This window comes from Polyergus mexicanus, unplaced genomic scaffold (genome assembly GCF_030449975.1).
Source record: "Polyergus mexicanus isolate NDT 795.1 unplaced genomic scaffold, iyPolMexi1.0 SCAF_3, whole genome shotgun sequence".
NCBI lineage: Eukaryota > Metazoa > Arthropoda > Insecta > Hymenoptera > Formicidae > Polyergus > Polyergus mexicanus.
The window spans coordinates 4,882,290-4,907,162 of NW_027223323.1; the positions used below are offsets into that span (position 1 = coordinate 4,882,290).

Genomic DNA, 24,873 nt, shown 5'->3' on the forward strand with positions numbered 1-24,873 from the left:
TCTAGACGTCGACGGATTAGTATCATTTTATTGCGTTGCGCGGAGAGAGAACACTCTTCTTCATGCAATATTTTGTTATGAGTGTGTGATTTTCACGTACATATTGAGCGAAGGTATTACGGTAAGAATACATTATTAAAAATTTAACAATATACAAATTTAAAATAATAAAAAGATTCTAGAGATAATAAACAACAAGTAAAAAGAGCGCACAAGGAGCAATTAAATGGATATGTTCGTAACATAAAGTCAAATCTAAAAAGCAAGAATTACGCAACGAAATTTATAGCGTTTTCGAATGAAGCAAGGTCTTATTGCTCTGACACGAGAGTAATTAAATTCAATCGATTAAAAATAAATTTTGAATTTGATTAATATAAGTAAGTATATCCCGATAATGCAAGACAGTATTTATGACATCAAATTCGCTTCACTCGAAAACGCTATTGATAAATAAAAGAACAAAAGACATTATATATAAGTTAATCGTTTATACATCTTGAATTATGCAAATATCTTTTGTTTTTTATTTTATTAAATTTTGTAGCATTGTTTGTTCTTTTTTTTTTTTTATTTAACTTTATGTTATACAAATATTCGTTAATTGTTCCTTGTGCTTTTTTAAATTGTTGTTTAATATGTAATTTTTTTCACAATTTAATATCAAATTTTTAACAATTATTTTTTAAAATTATTTTACAAAGTAAAAATCTGTACAATACCGATTAATATATCAAACGCTAAAGTCATATTTTAATTTGCAAAACTTAACTTGGTATATTAATCATATTAATTAGAACGTAATATATTATTAACAATACCCCTAATTTTTTAATTATATTTTTATTTTGTTCGGTACATGACATAATATATTTGAGAAATTGAATCAAATTTTAAATATAGCTATATTTAATTTTTTAAGACTATATAAAAAAGACAAAGATATAAAGAATTAAAATTTTTTAATTAAAATGTTTAATTTTTAATTTCTATATGTATATGTATGTAATTGAACACGGCATTTACATATTGCACTGAAAAATCAAATTTCAGTAATAATGTGGTGCACAGGAAAAAGCATTATCTTTGTTTGGCTGCTATGCATCCGGACAATGATAATGTCAAGTAATATCGAGAGAAAACATCATACTTGTGATTTGCCGAATACTTTAATCGAAGAAATAGACTCCTACGCGCCGATAGTGCAAGATATAATCTATGAGGCTACGCAAGGTTCTTTCAAAGGAAACACATGGCAAGATTTGGCGAATTTTGTTGACAAATTTGGTCCAAGGTTCAGTGGTACTCAAACACTCGAGGATGCTATCGATTATGTGCTCAACAAATCGACTAGTTTAGGTTTAGCTAATGTACACGGTGAACCAGCTACTGTACCACGTTGGGTCAGGTACAAAACCTTAAAATTTTAATTTTAATTATAAATTATTATTATTTAGTATGTTGATTTTTTATGATACTTTGAAGACTTCTGAAGAGGATTTAAAACGTTCGATTTTTATTTGAAAGAAGAATATTCTTTATAATATTATATATTTGTTTATGTGCCTCAAGTAATGCGCTTTAGTTCATATTTGACATCTTGGTTTCTTTTCTTACGCAGAGCCAGATTCCCTTGTTTTAGGAATGATTAGATATATAACACCCTAATTATCTCAAAATGATAGTAAGAGAAAAATATGATTATTACAATCAAAATTTTATTATAATAAAATTGTCAGGGGTTCAGAATCTGCAACTCTATTGCAACCAAGAATCAAAAATTTGGCGTTATTAGGACTAGGTTACAGTGTCAGTACTCCAGAAGATGGTATAACTGCTAACGCTGTGGTGGTGAATAGTTTTGCAGAACTTAAAGAAAGGGCGAAAGAGGTAAATTGAATAAATAAAAAGAGACGATATAATACGTATTTTTTACACACATACGCGATTATAATACAGTGATTTTCGTTTATGTCAGGTTCCAGGGAAAATTGTCGTGTACAATGAAAAATTTGTCTCGTACGAGGAAACTGTAGAATATAGAAGTGTGGGTGCCACGAAGGCAGCAGAATTGGGAGCAGTGGCTGTCTTGATCCGATCGGTAACACCATATTCGTTGTATACTCCCCATACCGGTATGTTGAGCTACGGAGAGAATGTAACTAAAATCCCAGCTGCTTGCATAACTATCGAAGATGCGAGTCTTTTACGAAGAATGGCGGATCGAGGTAATAGAAGAAAGTTTCTTAATTTTAGACAACTGATAACACAATAGATTATATGTAAATTGATATTTTAATTTTTTACGCAGGTGAAGAAATAGTAATAAATCTGAAAATGCAAGCGAAAAGATATCCTGACACGCAGTCACGCAACGTTATAGCGGATATCACCGGCTTTAGCAATCCTGAAAAAACAGTTGTCGTTTCTGGACACATAGACAGTTGGGATGTTGGACAAGGTGCAATGGACGATGGAGGCGGCAGTTTTATATCTTGGAATGCTTTAAAATTGTTAAACCATCTCGGCATTCGGGCGCGAAGAACGATAAGGTGATTTACATGTACAGCACATAAAGCGGAACAGATATTTTCAAAATTAGATAATATCATCAAAATCTTATTAAATAAAATTGAAGTGTTTTAGAAGAGATATATCTTTCGAATATATATATTTACTCTTTTCTATACAAAACGGGAAAGAAAAACTTTTTAGAGGAAGATTAACAAATTTTATTTTTCAAATACGTAGAGAAGTATATAGTATGCAATATACATATATTTAAATGAATACGTATATATGTGCGTGTGACTCTAGTTCATTCAATGCTAATCAAAGTCATGAATAGAGAAAATGTGAATCCCTGACCTCAAAATCCGTTTATTACGATTTTATATAAGAAAATAATTTTATATTTGAAAGTGCTCTCTCCTTCTAAAACACATTACATTTTTCCACGTCATCAATATCTTTAAGAACATTCATATTTTACCTGTCTCGTATTGTTTATCATAAAAAACAATGATAAAGGCAACTATTTACTGTCTATTACGGATAAATATTTTGTTACACACACACACACACACACACACACACACACACACACACACAATAAGCTATTTTTATAAATTACTTTCTAAAATATTACAATTTTCTCTAATTATATTTTCTTTATGTTATAAATATCTTTAAGAACATCCATATATTACCTGTCTCGTATTGTTTATTATAAAAAAACAGTGATAAAGAAATATTTTACTGTCTATTATGAATAAGTATTTTCTTACATAATAAGCTATTTACATATTACGCAGAATGATAATGTGGACTTGCGAAGAACTTGGCATTATTGGAGCTCGTCAATATATACAAAGACACACAGCACAGAATGAAAATTTGCAATTCGTAATGGAATCCGACATGGGCACATTCTTCCCGAAGGGCCTCGAATTCACTGGAAACAATCTAGTTAAATGTATACTTGAGAGAATAATGCAGTCAGTTTCTCCAAAAATTTTATACTATTATAATATTTTCGCGCTTTATTTCCGTCCGAGATTTGAACGTTCATTCTTATAATCTAGACTTTTGGCTCGAATAAATCCAGTGATTTTTCGCTTATCTCATTTCAAAGAATTATCCAAAATTTTTAAAGTTTATTAGCTTTTAAAAATAATTTAAAAAATATTATTCATTATGAAATACAAATGCATAAAATTTTACATATTCCTAGTTTGTTGGCTCCGTTGGGTCAGATGAAATTGAGGAGCCCCTGCCAAGGGCCTGATATAGGTTACTGGATAAAAGCTGGCGTACCAGGTGCCAGTCTTTGGACACGAAACGGAAAATACTTTTACTATCATCATACGAATGCAGACACCATGCTGGTGGAAAATGCGGAAGCCCTGGATATGAATACAGCCATATTTGCAGCGGTATCATTTATTTTAGCAGATATCAGCGTTGATCTACCACGACACAATTACACAGATGAATTATCTTAATAAAATCATCTTGATGTGTATGTGTATATGACTATGATCGAATGTTTATGGAGAGAGATCATTTTTATTTATATTTATATATACAATCGCAGAATATAAATAATTAGGGCGTAATCTATAATGCAGTTTAAAATCTTTAAAAGCGTCAAAATACAATGCATATGAACAAAATTTTCCGAATCATCTTTTATTTAATCTTCTTGTTTAAAGAATTTTTTAAAAGATTATCGATTCAAAATTTATTATACATCAGCTCTCTACTTTCAATATAATACAAAAACTTAATTAATAGTGCGTATATATGCTTCATAAAATTTCACTTTGATGTAATACATGGGGCTTTGAGATATACATATATATATATATATATATATATATATATATTATACTTCACATAGTTGACGATTTACACACAATGGAGCAAAATAAATGATATTTATATAAAAACATTTTTATGCCAAATAACAACAGGACAACATACATCCCATTGGTCACAAAAGAATTAAAAAGTAAAAAATGATAAGTTGAATATATAATATTTCACATATTAATTTCGACATTTAAGCATCTCATTTTACAAATCGTCTCTATTTTTTAAAAAGAAAAAAATTTTGATCTTCGTTGATTCTGTTAAATTATCAGTCTCAATCAAAAGATATATATTTTGCTGCTTATATTAATGTATCCTCGTCTTGATTTGGAAAGACCATCAATAAGGAATGTTGGGAAGTCGTCCTCTGACTCGAAGTTAGCAGAGCGGTTTTCTCGCCTCCACTGCCGTTGATCGAACAATCCGGGGAGCTGCCGTCGAAAGCTATATAATTAGTGGTCGTGCTGCTTGTGGATGGCATATCGTTGAGATCCGGCGACGCTAAAGGCGGCGCTTGAGCCGATCGATTAGTACCGTCCAAGGACATGAGCTGCATGCTGTACGACTCACGATATCCGGAAGTGCTGGACGTATCTTCATCCCAGGAAACATCCGACACCTGAGGATGCAGATGGTGATGATAATAGTGACAATGATGATGCTGGTGAGCCGCTCCGTAAAATTGCTGCTGATCCGTTGGCACGTTGGTGCTTTTGTCTCCGTCCGATTTGCGAACAGATAAACTTCGCCTAGAACGAATAGATGAAGAATCGGATGGGATGTTAGATAACGGTGGATCCACTGCTGATGCTGATGATGTTTGCACGAATGATTTCGTCTGGCTCGCGGTTTCCTCGATAAGAGTTGCATCCTGCTGTTCGGATTTTGTCTGAGTCATCTAAAAAATAAAAAAATTGCATATTTTGCGTAGGTAAATTTAAATTTTAACGATCTATAAATAATTAAATGGCAAAATAAGCAGACCGTGTAAAGTTAATAGATTTAGTAACATAATAACGATATATTGATATAAAGATACAAACGCAAGCGCGCTGAGACTATGTTTCTATATTTTTAACGGATAACTTTATTCTAGTTTCTCATATCTTTATATAAAAAATATATAAATTTTGTCACCTCAATGTGACTCTTTCGACTTTTTCTTAAGCGGAAGGTCTTCTTGCTTTGTCCCATAGAACGTTGTAAGCGAGGCCTGTCGGTATGGAATTCTCCAGAACCGTCTTCGATCAAACTGCTCGGACTTAGTTGGCTCGTCACTGTCTCTCCTGGCGGGATAGTCGATGATCATGTCGCGTCTACTGTCTTATTCACAGATTCTACTCTACGCTCCATCTACTCATGCTCCTCTTTCAAAGTGTATTTACAATTTTAAATTGTTCTCGAAGCGCGCAGAAAATACGCAGAAAATTATATCTGCGTTCTCGATGAAACATATGACGCTACATCTAATAAAATTTCCTTTACAAAATTATATATAGAAATAGACTATATTACTTTTGAATTTAAATATTCTTAAATGTATGTGACGATAAAAATTTTATAATTCAGAATTATTAGGTGCATTATTGGTAAACAATCAAGAAACTGTTTAATCATTATTGTTAAACAAAATATTGGCATTTTGATGAATAGCGAATATAGTTCATATTTTTATGAAAATGAAATATTTCATGCTCGTAAATGCATGAAAATCAGATATATACCGTTCATAAATTATTGCTATGCACAAAACGTTTTATGAAGATTGATATTGTGATGGCAAGACATCTTCCGCATATATAATACAATATGATACCGCATGTGAATTGCATGTTGAAGATTGAAACATATTAATATTTCTACAGAGAGAGAATATGTGTGTATGTATTTATTACATGCATGCAAGATTGTATTTGTAAACAAAACACACAAAGCAATTGTTTCTAATATCCTTTTATGCAAAGAAAGCAGCAATGTGAGAGAATATATTGCAAGACAGAAGATATCAATTATACAATTATTACATATAAACAAGTGTTACACGCCCATTAAACATTGATAAACAGATATTATACAGAAAAAAAATCGTTTAAAAAGCGTCTTGCAAATTTATAGAATTTATAAAATTTGAAAAAAGAGATACGAAAGTGCTTATCGCATAATGTTTTTTTCTTTTTAGATCATTCCAGAAGTATAATAAGCAACTTCTATTTTCTGAAAAAAAAAATTGAAGAATGTTAAACTCTGATTGTAAACTACAAAGATGTAAACACTGTGATGTATGTATATAAATAGCAATGTGTGTAATCTGTTTTATTATCTTTTTTTAATAAACTATATATATTTGGAATTTACCATAATTTATAAAATTTTATAATATATATATATATATATATAATATTTTATCCCATGCAATAGCCCAATTAAATTTGCATAGACTATCTAAATTACGAATCTGTTTGTATTTATTTTAATATCTAAGTAATTATTTTGAGAGGCTGATTTGTCTAATATATCAAAAATAATCGTACTGCGCAATGTGCAAATATACAATATAATTGAATTTAATGCAAATGAGATAAATGTAAAAGATAAAAGAAATCTTTATTACAATCTTGCATTTTTCGCGTAAATTCCTGTCCAAAATCATCTGTACAAAAATGCGGTAATGATATTAGCTAAAAGTGAATTGCGTTTATGCAATACGTCGGTGTTATTACGAAAAATAGATGAATTTGAAGGAATGATAGAAATATATATTCTGTAAAGCTACAAATTTTTAAATCATATCTTCAAAATCAAACGTTTGATCGATGTAATCAAAATGTTTCCTGAATTTTAAAAATTTTAGAGATTAAAAATTCCATTTCACAGAAAAAATTTCTATAAGCTTGTATAATTCGTCTATTTTTGTAATAATATAATTAAATATCATACCATTTCGGAAGGAGAAAATAGGATATCTTCAAAAGGATATGACAATAAGTATATCGTGTATAGCTAAGCAGGGATTGAGGGATTTACCTGATGAGTTTCTAAACTCTACGGAAGAAACAAAACGCAGCTTTGGCGTCTTTTGATGAGGTAAGATAGGATGAAGTTTAACATGGTTACGTTCATCGCTAGTAGAAGATGGTTGGAATCTATCTGAAACATGCCACATCGAACATCTAATATGAGGGGAAGGATAACAAGTAAGACAGACCACACCACGATATAGTAATCACGCCAATATGTTGCTCACGATCGTACATCACGCCGATGTTGCACATTTTTGAGTTAGAGTATCGGAAACATCGATTAATTATGATGTAAATATGATGCGATGAAGTGTCATGTACCTGTAGTCTTAATGATTTTGCGGTTTTATATTTGAAAGTGACGTTGTCCTAAAATTATAATTTAGAAGCTCATGAAAATCATTTATGGAACTCTGCAACAAATTTTGTATATTTTTCGATATATGTAAATAAATTTATATCCATACGTTAATCTTATAATGTAAATGTAATTTAGTTGCAGGTAAAAAATAACTGCAATGAATGAGAACTCCAACGTGAGAGAGAGACGAAACATTATGTACAGGTATTGACGGTATGCACGACGATAGTTATATAAAATTTTCTCTAAATATCTGTACGATGTTGCTTCGACTAGAAAAAAAAATATATATATAGTATTTGTGTATATCATGTTATAAAAAGATTATCAGAATAAACGGTAGCAAGACAAAGAATTTCAAGATGGAGAATTTTGATGATATCTGCATCAATCAATTAAAATTAAAGTATTAAACGTATCTTCGAGTTACGAAGATTGCTTAAATTGAGTGTGTTGATACGAAATTGTTGATACTGATAGATGTTGTTGTTATGCTAACTGTAAAAACAATCAGCGACAGTTAATTTCGTGCTCTCGAATAAAGGAGAAAGCGATAGAACATCGAAGCAACTACGTAGTAGAGAGTGACTACGCAACGATCAATAGGGTACCAACTGTTGGACATTACCATTGTCTAAATACTGCTATTTAATAAGTTCCTTATGATTCTGCATATAAAACGTGATAGAGGAAACGATAATAAATATCAGTGTTCTAAGAGAAAACACCGTGAAACGAGATTGTGCACATTTTCTTTAAAAAAATCGTTATATTTATTATTTTTATATCGGTCATTTCAATATACTTTCTTGTTTATTTCATATATTTTATTTACTGTTATCTAAATTATGTGTATATATTTTACCAATCTTGTTTCACGGTAGTGAATTTAGGAGATAACAAGAAGTGGACGAAGATCGTGGTGGGCAACGGAAGAAATAGGAAGAGATATGATCAAAATTACGAGAAAAGTGATAAGCGTGAGAGGGACATACACCAGCAGGATATATATATATATATATATATATATATATATATATATTTATATATCATAGATCGTGTCAGAATTGATTGAGTTTTAGAATCGGTCCGCTTACCTCCGTTCCCTAGCTAGCAATGGAAGCAACGTAATGATCAATGTGTCAATCATACGACCGGTGAGAAAGATGCAAACGACTCTTATGCCTTTTAAACACATGACGGCTTAAATGATATATGCGATTAATAAAGGAATTTTTTCTCAGATGGAAGAGGGAGAACAATAATAATCGTCCATCGACGAGAAGGAATTCTTGTTCGTAAATGAAAAGAAAACGCTGAACTGTTTAAGTTGCAAGCCTCGCTATAAAGGGGAATGAAAGTGAAGACGATGCAAATCGCGGGAAAAACGACGAGCAATAAAAGAAGAGAGCAAACATCGTCACTGAGAGAAATTGTTGGCAGTGATCTATAGACAATGGCTCGATCCAACTGTGGTAGCGGTCAGCTGTTTTCGTACTGCGCGTACGACAAACGTAATGAAACGTATGCGAGAGGCTTGCAGTCGCATCGATCGTAATCGACAGTGTTCGGGACCCTTTTTATAGGATTCATCGAAAGAGATGGAATACCTGTCGTCGACGGTGTCTGCTGTTCGACGCAGGTCTCTCCGTTGATCGTGTTGCTCGCTTCTCGCAAGGTGGAAGATCCTGCGCTCGATATAGATCCTGCAATAGAGAGATGTAATCGATGATATTGCAATTTCGAAAAAAAAAAAAAAAAAAATAGCGCTGGAATATGCGCTTGTATAATAGCGCATGATATTTGTCAATGCAATGGAATGTTCTAATCTGATCTGATTAAATGTTTATCCAAATTATTGTTAAATATTTGAAATATCCTTTTTATGACGCAAAAAGTAAAGAAATAACACAATACCGCCAATGCGAGTACCGCTCGGCACTGCTGTCACTTGACTGGACTGCATTGTTTTGACAGTACTACCCAAGTTGGATTGAGCCGAATGTGGCTGCAATTGGGCAGTTGTAGAATGAGATACCAAAGTCTCGGAGGGTATACGATTTATGTGAGCTCTAGATCCTAGATCGCCGGTCAGAAGATCCATCAGTAGAGACGGCCTCTGAGTACGCGGTTGACCTTCGGCTATCGGATGCATGTCCACTACGCTTCTCTTAGGTTCCGGTTGCATCTCATCTGTATATTAAAATTATAAAATAATTGATCGAGAATTTTCGATTAACTTGAATCATCCGTGATTCATATAAATGGTACGCGTATTTTTGTTTACGATATAAAATAAGTATAAAAAAAGTAGATCTGAGCCCAAAAGTATATTTTGAGCAACAAAATAATAAAATAAACAACAAAAAAATAAATTTTTTCCTACAATGCCTTCTTTGATGTATTAAACTAATCTTTTTGCATACAAATAATGGAGTAAATTCTTTACTAGAAACTCGAATACGTAATCATTAATTAAACTATTTTATCTTGCTAAGATACTAACCGAATCTTCGATCTTCAATTTCCTCTTTCAGATTCTTCAATTCGTGAATGAGATCCATCAGCAGCGCCCCCCGAGATTTTGGTACTTTGATGCTGCCGTTGATTTTCTCGCGTATAATACTATGCATGTTTCGCTCGTGCTCGGATATCGGCGCTTGTCCGATCTTATAAACGATAAACGGAAGCATCTGAATGTACAAGGCTGTGCGGTGCGTTACCACAAATTCTATAAAGTTCCAAAGATATATCGAAGCTTCGTTACGCTTGTTTAGAAGACGCATTGTGCGTAAAACTTTCGGCCACTCCGTTCTCAGTTCAGTTTCAAAACATATCGTCATTATTTTAAGCGCTGAAAACAAACAGTCAGATATATACCGTAAGCATGTATTGTTCATAACAGTTCAAAAAATATGTAATGTAATTCACATAATAATAATTTTACAAAAACTATATAATAAGTTATTTTAAAAATTTTTTTCTAAAACCTTGTTTATATTATTTCTTTGATGGTCTTACCTAGAAACGCGACTTGATATAACGTTAACGACGTTTTTGTTAAAGTTTTCGGATCTCTCGCGGCGAATGTTAGACTACCGGTTCTTATATCCGTCGATGGTTTTTGCACCGTCAACGGTGCTTTCATGCTCGGCGGCCAAAGAGTGTTCAATACAGCCGTTAGTGCAAAACTGATGTCCGATTGCTTCAGTTTCGGTACATCTAAAAAGTAACGTAAGATGACGCAAATAATTCGTAACGTAACTTTCTTGAATAATATAAATTATGCATTTTTACCTTTTCTTCCAGTCCCAATGCGCAAAAATAATGGTATCAACAAGTTCAATAATGCATACTCGGTACGTGTCTGGTTAGCAAACACGCTCTGACCACCGAGAACATTTTCCAACGAATATCCTTCGCCGAATGATATCACGTGCAATGCAATCAGACGTAAGATCGTCGAGCAGAAATGTGGAGGTGGTATTTTGCTCATTACAGCAGCTGCCGAAGCCGAAGTTATATCTTCAGGTGGAGTATCTCCGACAATCAGGGCCTAAAAGGTTCACGACGATTAATTAAAATTAAAAATTCGATTAAATTGAAATAGATAAGCAAATTCGCCGATAGAAGGAATTCTTTTATCGTTTACCTGACAAGTATTCAATAGTGTTTTTAGATATTGGAAATGTGCGATATACGGACATTTCGACAGGGTCTCGTAAACTCCTTTCAAAAGATTACTGGCGGCAACCCAATTGGTATTCCTTCTGACCGATGCTTTTTTGTGTATTTTACTAAAAATCTTATCCAATCTCCTGAGAATGAGCGTTAATGCCGGTCTCATATCGTCGGCCGCCCATTCGGTCGAAGGAAGAATATCGTTCATATATCTACGGAGACCACGGCAAGCCATAGTGGTGGGATCATATGGAGAGATCTTCAAGAGGCTGTGAGCGATATCGGCTAATCGCTGCACAGAGAGACGCATTATTTGAAATTACAGTTGTTAAATTTTCTGCATTCGTGGATAATTGACGAGTTATCTCGTCACAATGTCATAATCAGTTATAAACATCTTTTTTATTGAATGTGAAAAATATTTCACATTTTAGAACATCAATTTTTTTCGCGAGTCAAATAACAAATTGGTTACAAGAAAAATCATTTCTTTATAATGATGATTTATTAATTTATAAAAAAAAAACTAATTATTTCAATTATTCATTAAATTTATTGTATAGTAATAAACTACATATATTGCAAATTGTATATTATACAAGAATGGATAAATTTACCACATGGCATTTTGTATCCAATAACTCGATATTCTTTCCGTCCTGAGACTTCTTGTTGAGCTCTATCAAACGAGTTGAACAACGAGCCACGAAATCCCCAACCATATTTAATAAAGTATTGCGAGGTCTCCTAAATTCGTTTTTGTGGAAATTCTCAGCGTCCTCATTGTCTCGATCATAAAAACGTCGAACTTTCGAATGCTCTATGTACTTTGTCGTATGAGTATCGTCTTCGAAATCGAAACCCGGTGAGTACGGGCCTTTACCGTAATTTTTCTGACTAGAACCTTTATGCTCGGGGCTAGATTTCTGCGGACCATTGTAATACCTACGAGAATTAATGAGATGTTAACGCCAGTAATATAAAGATAGAAGAAGAAGAAACAATTACAAGAAGCAAATTATGACAAATTCAGTACTTTGTTAATGCTTCGGAATTGTTAACCAATGTCTTCACTGCAATGGCTAATTGATTTATTATTTCCTTTTCTGTCTTGCCTTCTTTATTGTATGTGGATAATTGAATCTGCTGAACGTAGCACGGCAATATTGCTTCTAATATTATCTGTGTAAGATGCAACAATTTTTTATCGGATATGTTGTATACTTGATAAAATAAATTAGCGACGTAATAAAAACAATATTATGCAAAAAATATCTCTTACCAACATCTGTTGGCCTCTGAGAGAATCAGGTGCGTAAGCTATCACCATCACGCAAAGAGATATACAATCAAGTACGTTAACCATTTCGTTTTCATCATGATAACAGAAATCTATCGCTTTTAAAGGTTTCTCTTCTTTCACCAATTCTCCTATATTGAGTGGATCCGGCGACGGGGTTTCCAAACTCAATAACAAATTAAACAAGCACGTGGAAGGAACCTTAACAAATCAGACATTATCGTTTTTAAGAGACATTATACGCGTATATTTTTTGTTAATCGATAAAAAAAGCAAACCTTATGAGCCTCGCCGTGGACGCTCATCTCATTCGTGTCTAATATAGTGGATACGCTACCAAACATTTGAAGAATAAAAGGTTTACGATTCATGAGATAAAATTGTTTGACCGCATATTCGACGGTAGTTGTTACGAGTTTGTTTGTCTGATGCGTCGAGTATAATTGCAATAAAGTCGGCATGATTAGCAGATAACCATTGGTCGAGAAGATATTCTTAAAATTGTGCGCTGCGTTTATGTAAGTTGCCACAACGTAACGCAGAATGCACGAATCCTCGCTGTGAAGAATCACGGCACCATTTAGAACGTTAAGAAAGAGATGGATATCACCAGAATACGCGAAATTGCCGGCCATGGCTTCGAACATGCGCGCGATCAATCTGACCCACATAAACTTATGCATCACATCCAGTCCGAGAAGTTCCTGGAATCGCGGAAGAGGATTTTATGTATGTCAACAAAATTATTTTATAAAATGCAATGTGCGCGTGATAACTTTAATTGACATTAAATATCCAATTACGTACTCTTCCGATTTCGCCACCTTTATACAGATCCAAATCCGCTTCCAGCGCTTTTCGCGGGAATGACGGTAGCTTCATAAGTTCTTCGTGAAGAAACACAACTCTCTGCACCACCATATCAACATTCTTCAAGATTGCCCAGGTCAACAGCACTTTTCCTATCTCTACAAACTTATGCATTAATTCCTGCCGTTGTAACGCATTAAATGCGTCCTCCGGCTTCATGTGAACGAGTTCAATTTGCGGAAATTGAGATCTCTTGAAAAAATAATAATCTCTAACGTATGACGACGGATTATGTATTTGATCTGGAATTTGAATTTAACGAGATGTTAGTATAATGAAATTATTATTGCGTAACAAGGATAAATTAAGGAAGAAAACTAACGCGTTTTATAATCCACGAGAAAATACTCGTGCTGTTTCGATTCTTCGACACCGAAAAAGTCCAAGGACTCTCGAAGTATCTGACAAAATTGCGTGTCCTCTTGGACCGGAAATTGCGAGGGTATTTCTCCAGCATCGGGATCCTGTGGACCGTGAACAATGATCTTTTTCGCCGACGGAACGTTTGCCGTAAGCAAAATTGACGCATCGCATTGTTCTTTTCGCAGAATCTGCTTTAGGTCTTTAAACATAATGCCGTGTACACTGTGTACAACCTGATATCAGAGAATCATCATCAACAATTTCTTATTAATAAAAAGATTGTAAAGAAAATCGAAAAATGCACGCAGTTTACCATCCATAGGATAGACAGCGCAGTTCCAATCAACTTTTGGCCCTCCTCGTGCGGAGAACGCACATAAAACATGACATATCCAATGATATAATTGTACAGTGCGAATGCAGCTTGCTGTGGTAACTTCGGTACAAATCTAATAAGATGTCTTAAAATCTTGAACATCAACTCTTGTTTTTCTCTCGTCAGACGTTCCAGCACATATCGAAGAAACAAAGCGCTATCTTCTACCAAGCAACTCCAGATCACCTGATATGTAATATAAATTTCAACCATATTTTAAATAATAAGTAATATTTTAAATATTTTAAATAACATGTGTATATATATGATCATAGTTAACAAATTTATAAATTTTGTTTTACTTGATATGCCACTTCGTATACGGCATTTCCATCATCAGATACCGCTGGATCATCCAAAAGATTGATAATTTGAACGATCGCTGAACATAATGATGAGGGAAACAAAGAAAGAGCCGACTGGCTGTGATGCGACGTATTCCTCGGGACTGTCTCACCTGCGTCTTCATCTCCCACGTTACCTGCATTGAAAAAAGAAACATCGCTAACAATAAATATTGATACATTCTGATAATATAAGTACGTACCTTCGTCATGATCATCTCCTACTGGACTGGGTTCATAAGCAGCCTGGACGGTAATTGGTATCGTTGTTATCAGAAAGTTCTCTCTTTCTTCCCGCTTTTTATCATCCTGCGCCTGAAGAGCTTTCTTGATCAGTTCGGTCTGCTGCTTCTTTCTCGTCTTCGTCGCCGTCACTAAGGATCTCTAAAACAAGAAGCAATCCGTTAATCTTATAGAGAACCTAAAACATCATTTGCTATAATTACTTACATGACGTTCCTGATTGATAGTGACTTCCTCCACCTTGGTCTTCACTTGTGGCATCCAAGGCGGATCAACCACCGGTAAGGATTCTATTCCAATCTTCGGCGACGGCAGAGTGAATTCTATTCCCGGCGGAGGCACTTTAAAAGTTAAATGAGCCGCCTCTTCCATCCGCGGCCATACCTGGTATCGCAATTTCCATAGAACTTGAAACCGCAAAATAGCATTGATGCGTACGCTGCTATTACTGTGCTGAAGACCTTTGTGCATCAGATCGCTGGCCTGATTCGGTGCTCGCACGGCTGATATTATGAAAAGTGCAGCGGCGGATGCGGCAACTTCTTGATTGGATTCCAATAAAAGTTCCCACGCGACAGGCAGCACTTCCACAAACAAGTCTTCCGTTATGACGACCGCTCCTTTAATTAAAGTAGCCAAAGGTGCGTGAAAAGCATCCTTTACTTGAGTCTTTACGTATTTTAAAATCGGCGGTAGTTCTTTATCCTCTTCAACATCATCATTCGCCGTGATCTTTTTCGAAGATTCTTTGCATTTTTCAGAGTCCTGCTCTGCGAGATCTTTTGAGGAATCTCGTTGAGTTGATCGACCGGATTGAGAACCATCCAGATTTTTTTCTATTCTGTATGAATATTAAATAAATTAGCATTAAATATAATTTTAAAAACCATAGTTATTTACACAAATTTTTAGTTTAAAATTTTTAATCGTAAATTACATTTTAATAAAAATATTTTAAAGTATTTATTCAATCAACAAATATATTGTAGCATAATTTCAAGTTACTTGTACTTGCGTCCCACGCTGTCTTTTCTTCTGACAGGTGAAACCTGCGTACTGGTTTGATCGGATACCTTCCGGCTACGTTTGTCTTTCTTGCTGTCTTCCTTCTTATCGGTATCGACGTCCAATAAACTCGTTCCGTTCAAAATGCCGAATTTCTCGCCGTAGATCTTTCTCACGGACTTTATCAATCTGCTGCTAGCACGCATCTGTCGCCGATGGCAGAAAGGATGGCAGAAATTCTGATGGGAGCAGTAGAAATTGAAGGAATTGGCGAGTTGTACGAGCACCTTCATCCATGGGAAATTCTTGTTGGTTTCGTCAGTTTCGTTGCTGTCGCTCGGGCTCTCTGGTGGTTGATCATCGCTGAGAATACCTGGTGATTCCTCGCCGCTAACTTCGCCGGCAGCACCGGGTTCGGATGTGTCGCTTCTATCGGAAAGCGAGCTTACTTTCCTCTTAGATTGAATCGAATCTGTTCGTTTTACTGTATCTACAAATGAAACCTCATGATCAACGTTACTAAATATACATAATTGGCGATATTAACAATATATAATTAAAAAATTAATTAGTAATTAAAATTAATTTTTCAATAATATTACATAGTCTACGCTCTAAAACGTTTATTTGTAAATCATATGTTAATTTTTTTAATAGGGAATTAATAATATTTGTACTATTCTTTATTTTTTTATTTTTGTTAAAATTTCACTTACATGCCTCGCACTCTGTGTCTTTGCCCTCTTTAGTATTGCGACGAAGTTTAAGGCTTCTTTTTTTAAACGAACCAGTTCCAGCAGGACTACGACGAAGAAGGAACGGTCTACTTGGAGGCGCTGGCATCCTTTTCGCTTTTTCTTTTTCAATGTTCTGGGTCTCTTCCCCTTGGATCGTAACCGTCGATTTGCTGCTACCCTCAGACTCATTATCAGGCTCGTACAGAACAAAACTAATTTTACGCTCCGCTACGAAATTAATTTATATTTATGTCAAGTATTTTATAATTGAAAAGAAAATGGGATATCTAAATCTAAGATATAGTGCCCGTTTTAGTAATTTTATATATGATACATATACATATAATTTTTTTCTATACTAACCGATACCTTCACGATTAATAACTTCGCCGGCAATAGATTGAAGACTTTGCGCAGATGCTTGTGAATGACCCATGGATGATAAAGCCACGCTCCAACGTCGATTCGCCTCTCGGCTATACATTCTTTCCCAAGGTGGGTGACGTTCCTTTGTTAGCAGTTTACTTGACTTTGGTAATATTTGATAAGTCTCTCTTAAGAATGCTGTCACTTCCAGGAGCAAAATACAAGCAACGTGACGCAGCGCGAAGGGGCATTGGGATCCATAACTGTTTATGCTAGCTAAAAATTTATTAAATTTTTATTGTATTTCGCTTGTGACTGCGCTCGAATAATCTTGTAATATCTATGCAAAAACCTATTACCTTCATCGAGAAAATCTTCCTCTTCGTCTTCCAGAATTAAATCTCTCTGTTTGCTTTCGTCGGATACTATATTGGTTACTTGTTCCATATTATGTTTATCCTCGGCTAGGAATTCTTCCAAGCGTGCCCCTATAGCCTATTTTAATCACAACTTTATATTTCATTCCATCAAAAATTATTTTAATTGAAAAAAGTGCAATTAAAAATACCTCTGCCCATTGATAAAATAATTTTCCTGCAGTGCGTTGCAATATATGAATGCGTCTAAGCGCGGTGGAGGCGTTTCGATTATTTATCGGCACAGACGGTCGGAACATGGGAAAATTGTGCTTCATCCACGCAGGCCAGTGGCCTTTGTTGCATTGATGTACCAAGTGTGCACATTCCAATATCAAGCAAGCGCGAGATACTACCGGAGCATACGGCTGTAATCACACAGTAGATATTCCCGTATTCTATCATGTTACATATAGAAACAGAATAATTCTCAAAATTAGTAGAATAATTATTACGAGATCCAAGAGCGATGCCATTAGATGAGGATCGGGAACAGAGCCTGGCTGGCATGTTTCTAATAGAAAGGAAAATCGTAACATTCCGTTGAATACTGCAGCACGAGGTACCAATCTTCTTTCCTTCAAGACAACAAATTCGGATTCTCTGCAAGCCTCGCCGAGCTCCATTGAATTTCTCCGACTGAAATCTAATCAAAGAGACATAAACATGTATAGAATATCTCTATAGCTAATTAACATTATTTAATTCGAGATTTTGCAATGTTGTAAAATTTACACACAGCAATAATACATAAAATAATTATAAAACGAGGAAGTATAAATGTATTCTCTTACAACTGCCAGGGGCCTCTTCCATGCTTTCTTTTTTCTTACTTTTCCCGAAACCAATTTTATTCAGCTGATCCTCCATCCGACGTTTCGCCTTTAAAAAAGTTAGGCTGACTCTGGAAAGAATCGCACGTATATAATCTAATATTTTTCTTCCTCGAAATAATATAATATCTTTTTATATAGGCGCACAGGAGTGGATAAGTAAGCGTCTTTAAATAGACCGTCTTACCCGCGACCGGTGCGTGACGCGCTGCGATAAGGACCGTAATGGAAACTGGGTTGCCTAACAAAGCTGCCGTCTGTGGGTGATTCGCTACTTTCATGGCTATCGGTAGAATCAGTCCGACTGTACTCTTTACGAAACCAATTGACTAAAACCGATCACAGAACGATTCAGTATAACGGCTCACAGTACGCCGTAAATGATACGTGCAATTTCTGCCGCTACTGCTCACCGATACCGCCGATCTGAAATCTAGTCGACTTCCGCATTTTTCCAGGCCCGAGATAAGGTTCGCCGATACCTAAATTACGTTCGCTCTGTCGAGGCGTCAGCACGTGATGCTTTTTACGCAGATTACCTAACGGGCTTTGACTGACTTTCACGCTTTCCTCGCTCAGTTCTGTTTCAAGGAGGCTCTGCAAATTCGATCCCGCCTACCACCAATTAAATCTCTTTTTAATAATGGAAAATGCTGTAATTACTGTACAATTATAATTATACAGCGTATTTACAGCACAGGTGGACGATGTACTCCTCTTCTTGAAAAGAAACTTTCGCGTGCCTCTGTCGTCAACGGTGTAACATGTGTCTCCTCCGATATCCGCGTGTTCCTCTAAATCTGATTGATGAATGTGTCTGTGAAATTTAATAGAAATATGTAAAAAGAACCGTGAGTTTTTTTTTTTACTGATAGCTTATTACTTTTCAGTAAGTTATAAATAAAATTATGTTCCATTTATTCAAATATTGTATTATTAATCTTAAAATACTAATATGATTTTAGCAATCATTATTGCTTGTATAAAGTTGCACACTATTTCATTTTTAAAAAGAGATTATTTAAATATATTATAATTTTAATATATAAAATGACGGTAATTTTAAACTTTTCCGAGATTATTTTTTATTCTTATGTTCTTAATGTTAAGATATAAAACATGTTCATCTATATTCACCTTATGACACGTGTTGTTTGCACGTTGCTGTTACACCGTTTATTCGGCCGATCTGCGGAATCTAGAATACCGCTGAGAGCAACGCGCCGGAAAATGCTACCGTGCGCCTCCTTGACATATGTCATCAACTGTCGTACATCGCAGTAGAGGCCGATGTTCTCTTGCGCCTTCATCTGCTTCGCGAAGTCAACAAGACGCGTGACCAAGACCTTGAAGACGTAGGCTATGATCTGCCCTTCGATACCACGAGCTCCGTAACCGCCGACATTGTACGATGTCGCGACCCCGCCGGCCATCGCAACGACGTTTCCGCCCGAGATGCCCGAGGTACCAACTCCGGTCCCACTGGCACTGGAACCGATCATCCCGGCGCCGAAATTCGTCGCGTATCCACTTTGACAGGTTGCATCGGGCGACTTGCTCGATATTCGTTTTTGATCTGAAACAAAGATGGAATGAACGCGAGAGAAAATAAGTTTGCGTTAACAGAAAAATTACTTTTTTTTTTAAAGAATGCAGGAGTTCCTTAGACATCCTCTAAATTAATATACATATTTAATTCACATTTCATATTTACTCACTGAGCGGCGATAATAGCGAACTCGGATCAACGCAGTATCCGACATATGCATGAAAGAAATCCAAAATTTCCGTCAGCGGTTGTTCGCGTATCATCGTTCTTAAAAATCGCGAGAATTGACGGGAACTCGCGCGATGCAGTTTAGTCAGAATGGTCTGGCCCTGAGAGCGACAGATATCGGCCTGAGGCCCACGCACTCCGTCCAAGCAACCGTGCGGACAGCCTAAGTGCTTCAACACTCTAATTACACAATTCATAAGGAGATTGTGTGCTGTCGGCTTGTCTTTTTCATCGTGCTTACATTCCTGTTGATTTAATCCCATTGGCGAATCCTGTTTCTTCCCAGTTTCCGATTTGTTGTCAATTCCTGTACCAGATCCTATAAAAATGAATTAGCACAGATCTTTCATTTTATCCTTGTTATACAATAATAATTGAACAATTTAATTTTCTACGCCCTAATAAAAGGATGCAAAACAATCAATCGTTCAAAGATGCAAAGTAGAGAGAGGGTATTGACATATAAAACATTACGCGCGTTTTAAATAATATAATTATTTAAATAGTCTGATTTTATTGCCTGCGTTACTGCCGGTGGCTTCTTCCCGAAGACAATGCTTCATTACTCCCATGTCCATTAAAAGTTCAATTAAATTCAGCATAATTTCGCAGACTCGTAGTGTACAAGAGACATTATCTCGCAACGCAACGGAATGTATCGCCTAAACGATAAAATGTGTGACCGAGACGATACAAAATTAAGAAATTTTATTATAATATATATACAATATATACACCTTCAAGACGACTTGAAAATCAATATCGCCTTCTTTGGTAATGTAACATGCGGATCCTGGTGCTTCTGGCATTTCGTCGCTCATATAAGTGATGTTAGAATCCGTCTGAGATCTCGTGAGACTGGGTTTTCTCTCGGAGCATAAACGTCCTCCTTGAACACTGATGAGATCCAACTGACTATCAATGGATCCCTGAAGAAGCAATAATAAGAAATTTAATAAATCAGATATTAATCACTAATATTAATTATTCATCTTAAAAGATTAGAGTTGTTATATATATATTATCTCTCAAGAAATTTATTTTAATAATAATATTATGCTATATTTCTCTTAAATCGTAGAATAAAAAAAACTATTGGAAACTATTAAAAAATACTAGAATAAAAAAATAAAAAAGTAAATTAAATATATCTTTATGAATCCATTATGTATTTAGAATTTTGCTCAGTAAAAACATCGCAGGTTCTTTACCTGCCGCTTCATATAATCTGGAGATGGGGTTGGCGTGTGTTCCGTGACGGTAATGATAGGGTTCGGCGCGGTGTAGGATTGGCTATAGAAACGACTCTGTTTTCTCTCGATGCGAGTATCACCGACGTATCTAGAAAACAGGGTAGATCAGAAGTCCAATTCGACGGAGTACCTTCGAATATCCTCATGCCACTTGCCAATGTGAACCCTATATAGTCAAGCACTACGCTCTCGTCTCTATGATCTCGATCTACGATCGTGCGCCTGTCATTCCGTCGACACATGCACGATGATCTTTAATTATTTTTCGTATCAACGTTGCCCAATATGTCAACGATTACACGAATTTCACAGATTAAAAAACAATGTATAGATTTTTTAGATAAAAGCCCATGTTTGTTGTTAAACGATAAACTAAATATTAAAAGACAATTTTTATATGTATTGAGATCGATGAAACTTCTATGAAATATGGATTGCAATTAATAGCCATACTTGCTTTTAATTTTTAAGAAATATATGTTTGCGTAAAAAATAAAAAATATTGTAAATGTTAAGAACATGGAATTAAAAATCTGGATATGAAAAATATATCAATCCTTATTAACGATAATTTTTAATCAACAAGCCAAAAGAGGGCAACGTTATTTAACTTTTTATTTATCTCAGTGTACAACATGCATAAATATATGAAACACGGCGATATTTCTACAATGTACATCTTTTTTTTTATTGATATATTTAATGAAGCTATTATACTGGAATATAAACAGCAATAAATTATTAAAGCGATACAAAGAGGAACATATTTAAGTTTAATTGTGGATTTTAATTAGTGCATGATATAATTGAGTATAGTGTACCATATGTATACATGAGTGTCATAAAATAATAAAACAAGAATAAAAGCATTATAAACAAACAAATTATTAATCGTAAGTTTGTTACTTAAATGATTTCTTTTAGCGATTATCTCTTATTTCAAATCTGCTTTAATTCATTAAGGTAGAGGATACATCAATGCAAATATTAGAAAAAATCATTTTATACACACACACACACACCCAAGAAAATGTACTGCTCTCGCAAGATGATTTTATGTACAATGGAATTAATAGAATATAAATTATCACAATTAAATGGAATATTAATACGTTATAGAAGCAGAAATGATCGTTAAAAAATTATTCTGAAAAAGATTTGTCATTGAAATGTCATGGAATGGATTGATGATGTGCCTTATATGTCGTCGTGGATTTTTGCCGACGTGCCAATGCGACTGAATTTCGGTGTGTATTTAAGGGGTAAATGTGCGCCCTACCGAAAGCAGGAAGCTCGTAAAAGAAGCGTGTGAACCGAGCTGCAGTACGGAACTTCCTCCGAGTGACGTTGATGACTTACCCTCCCGCGGTCAGCTCGTTAATCAAGCAGCTGAGCACGAGTTCGGGGTGAAAGGGCGAACGAGAGAGAGAAAAGAGACACACACAGAGAAAGACCATTACGCATAAGTATTACGATAGGCTTATCGATATTTAAGCGCTGAATTAAATGTCGAAAAAAATTTGAGCTACATTTTTGGACCATATAACGAGTCAATTGTTAATTATTTAGCTTTCAATTACCATAAATTGTTTTAATTAAAAGACTCAGTATTGCTATTACACACCTTAACAAATAAATATTAATTTTTCAAAATTTATGCTGTAAATTAAGGAAAATTATAGATCGTTAGAATCATATATTATTAACTCGATTTATGGCCGAAAATATTGTTCAAAGTTATCAATGTTGGATACAATAATTATAAGTTATAGAAAATAATTATAAATTATAAAAAATAATAAAAGTTACAAAACAATATTTTTTGATGAAATTTGAAATTTAATTTAATGTTCTGTGTATAATTTTTCTTGTAATAAAAATAAATGCAAGCAGCAATTTAGAACATATTGGAAATCGAATCTAAATCATCCTGATTAAAATTATAAAACATCAAGAAAAATATTAAGAATATTGTATAAAATTATTTATATGTTATCCAATATTGATTATCGCCAATACCCGTAAGAAATTCTTGTTCTAAAGAAATGTCCATCTCTTGTTGCAAACAGCCTAAGCACAACTACGTCCTTTCTGACTATAAATGTCGATATAGATATTTAATTACGATATAGATATGTATATAATTATAGCTTCTTAAATTAATAGAAACAAATGTTTGCTACGAAAAAATGTTTGCACGTAAATATGCGTCATATATTTGTTTCCCCCACGCACAAGCTTACTGTGAATCAAACCAAATTATAAGAATCTATCAATTGTAATAAATTAGAAAATGATACGAATTACAGAAGTTAAACGAATCCCCTTGAAAAGACGCGTATTTATGTACGAATGAAAGAGACCGAAAGTCAAAGCAATTAAGAAAATTATATAAGTTTTTCATTGCTTTCTTTTAGATAAAGCAAACAGCGCTTACCTTAAACTCGGCATACTCTTCCCTTTGATTAGATTTGTAGGATGTTTCATGTAGTCCACGTCCTTTGCCTCGAAAATTTTTGAGCTGGTCGAGGTTCGCCTCGTCAGATGATCATCTCCGGTATCGAGACTTCTGTGACATTCCTAAGAATAAATGTTAAAAAATATATTGTATATGCATATATATATATATATATATATATATATATATATATATATAATTATTAGTTAAATATCTTGTAGTTTAATTATATACAAATTTCACAAGCGAAATTAGAAATAATATAAATTACAATAGCATTTTTTTCTTAATCTGATTATAATTTATATAAATATGTATATATTTATAATGATAATTCATTATTTTTCTATTATTACTTTTATCAAGCATTTAAAGCTTATTTACCTGCTCGAATAACATCTTGGGCTCCTCCTGGCCAATCTTTTCAAGTGCCTTATCCGACTTCGACAGCAGTTTTGTTTCCACGAAAGCCTTGAGATCGGCCATCTTCATGCGCTTTTTCGTCTTCTCGCTGGCGCGTCTTGTATGGCTTGATTCGCTCTCGTGACCTTTGCGTGTGGTAAACGGTGAGTCTGAAAATGTGGCCAAGTCTACACAGAAGAAAAGGAAGAATACATCTCGATAGCGGAGATCGTCATGAACCCGTACCTGTTAGAAGAGAGGTATCACGGGTGTCGGGGACCTCTATAAAGTCCTTTAATACATCCTTCTTTTTACTTTCGGGGCTTTGATAAATCGACACTTCAATTTTCGGTATAGGCAGGGAGTTGCTTCGGCGACGTGGCATTTGCTGCACCGAGATTTCCTCGTTAATTCTTCGTAATCTGCAATATATTTCAATATAAGATAATAAATTTATTTAGATGACGGCTATAATATCATGTTTTTAATTAAAATCAATTTAAGAATATTAAATATATTTTAATATATTTTAATATATAAAAAAATATAAAGAATTATTTTTCACAATTTTTATCTGTATTTCTTTACATTCAACCAAATTACTTTTGTATTGATATTTATATTAGATAAAAATTCCGTATGCATCAGAGGGAAAGAAAGAAAAAATCAAAATAATTAATATATATGGCACGTT

At 34.4% G+C, this 24,873-nt stretch overlaps 2 protein-coding genes across 11 annotated transcripts in view; one reads left to right on the top strand and one right to left on the bottom strand.

Annotated features, from left to right (window-relative positions):
• On the top strand, nt 1-4,257 carry LOC138944951 (carboxypeptidase Q-like). 2 transcript variants are annotated; one of them, XM_070316044.1, is made up of 7 exons: nt 1-121; nt 1,054-1,408; nt 1,740-1,890; nt 1,979-2,228; nt 2,312-2,552; nt 3,315-3,497; nt 3,734-4,257. In XM_070316044.1, exons 2-7 carry the CDS (start codon nt 1,059-1,061, stop codon nt 4,002-4,004), a joined length of 1,446 nt encoding a protein of 481 aa, XP_070172145.1. In that variant the 5' UTR covers nt 1-121; nt 1,054-1,058; the 3' UTR covers nt 4,005-4,257. The 2 variants fall into 2 exon arrangements, with proteins under 2 accessions (XP_070172145.1, XP_070172146.1); XM_070316045.1 differs by having other exon boundaries at nt 1-113.
• Nucleotides 4,241-24,873, bottom strand: part of Unc80 (unc80, NALCN channel complex subunit) — a 24,744-nt gene continuing 4,111 nt past the window's right edge. For 3 of the 9 annotated variants that reach the window (XM_070316039.1, XM_070316036.1, XM_070316034.1), the window contains 38 exons: nt 24,426-24,601; nt 24,162-24,325; nt 23,757-23,899; nt 22,679-22,708; nt 21,278-21,407; nt 20,804-20,995; nt 20,587-20,728; nt 20,008-20,385; nt 19,427-19,865; nt 18,983-19,106; nt 18,703-18,904; nt 18,477-18,618; nt 18,251-18,360; nt 17,912-18,102; nt 17,609-17,824; nt 17,400-17,535; nt 17,038-17,316; nt 16,654-16,902; nt 15,938-16,427; nt 15,140-15,773; nt 14,893-15,073; nt 14,648-14,826; nt 14,283-14,531; nt 13,929-14,202; nt 13,544-13,848; nt 13,015-13,440; nt 12,719-12,937; nt 12,473-12,618; nt 12,054-12,381; nt 11,408-11,728; nt 11,053-11,311; nt 10,777-10,977; nt 10,262-10,609; nt 9,673-9,948; nt 9,366-9,461; nt 7,399-7,521; nt 5,512-5,660; nt 4,241-5,272 (listed from right to left, as the gene is read on the bottom strand). In XM_070316039.1, coding sequence (XP_070172140.1) covers nt 4,676-5,272; nt 5,512-5,660; nt 7,399-7,521; nt 9,366-9,461; nt 9,673-9,948; nt 10,262-10,609; nt 10,777-10,977; nt 11,053-11,311; nt 11,408-11,728; nt 12,054-12,381; nt 12,473-12,618; nt 12,719-12,937; nt 13,015-13,440; nt 13,544-13,848; nt 13,929-14,202; nt 14,283-14,531; nt 14,648-14,826; nt 14,893-15,073; nt 15,140-15,773; nt 15,938-16,427; nt 16,654-16,902; nt 17,038-17,316; nt 17,400-17,535; nt 17,609-17,824; nt 17,912-18,102; nt 18,251-18,360; nt 18,477-18,618; nt 18,703-18,904; nt 18,983-19,106; nt 19,427-19,865; nt 20,008-20,385; nt 20,587-20,728; nt 20,804-20,995; nt 21,278-21,407; nt 22,679-22,708; nt 23,757-23,899; nt 24,162-24,325; nt 24,426-24,601 — 9,244 coding nt within the window. In that variant the 3' untranslated portion in view covers nt 4,241-4,675. Of the gene's footprint in view, nt 5,273-5,511; nt 5,661-7,398; nt 7,522-8,852; nt 8,866-9,365; nt 9,462-9,672; nt 9,949-10,261; nt 10,610-10,776; nt 10,978-11,052; nt 11,312-11,407; nt 11,729-12,053; nt 12,382-12,472; nt 12,619-12,718; nt 12,938-13,014; nt 13,441-13,543; nt 13,849-13,928; nt 14,203-14,282; nt 14,532-14,647; nt 14,827-14,892; nt 15,074-15,139; nt 15,774-15,937; nt 16,428-16,653; nt 16,903-17,037; nt 17,317-17,399; nt 17,536-17,608; nt 17,825-17,911; nt 18,103-18,250; nt 18,361-18,476; nt 18,619-18,702; nt 18,905-18,982; nt 19,107-19,426; nt 19,866-20,007; nt 20,386-20,586; nt 20,729-20,803; nt 20,996-21,277; nt 21,408-22,678; nt 22,709-23,756; nt 23,900-24,161; nt 24,326-24,425; nt 24,602-24,873 lie in introns of those variants that run through there. The other 6 variants (XM_070316035.1, XM_070316043.1, XM_070316041.1 and 3 more) reach the window with 6 other exon arrangements.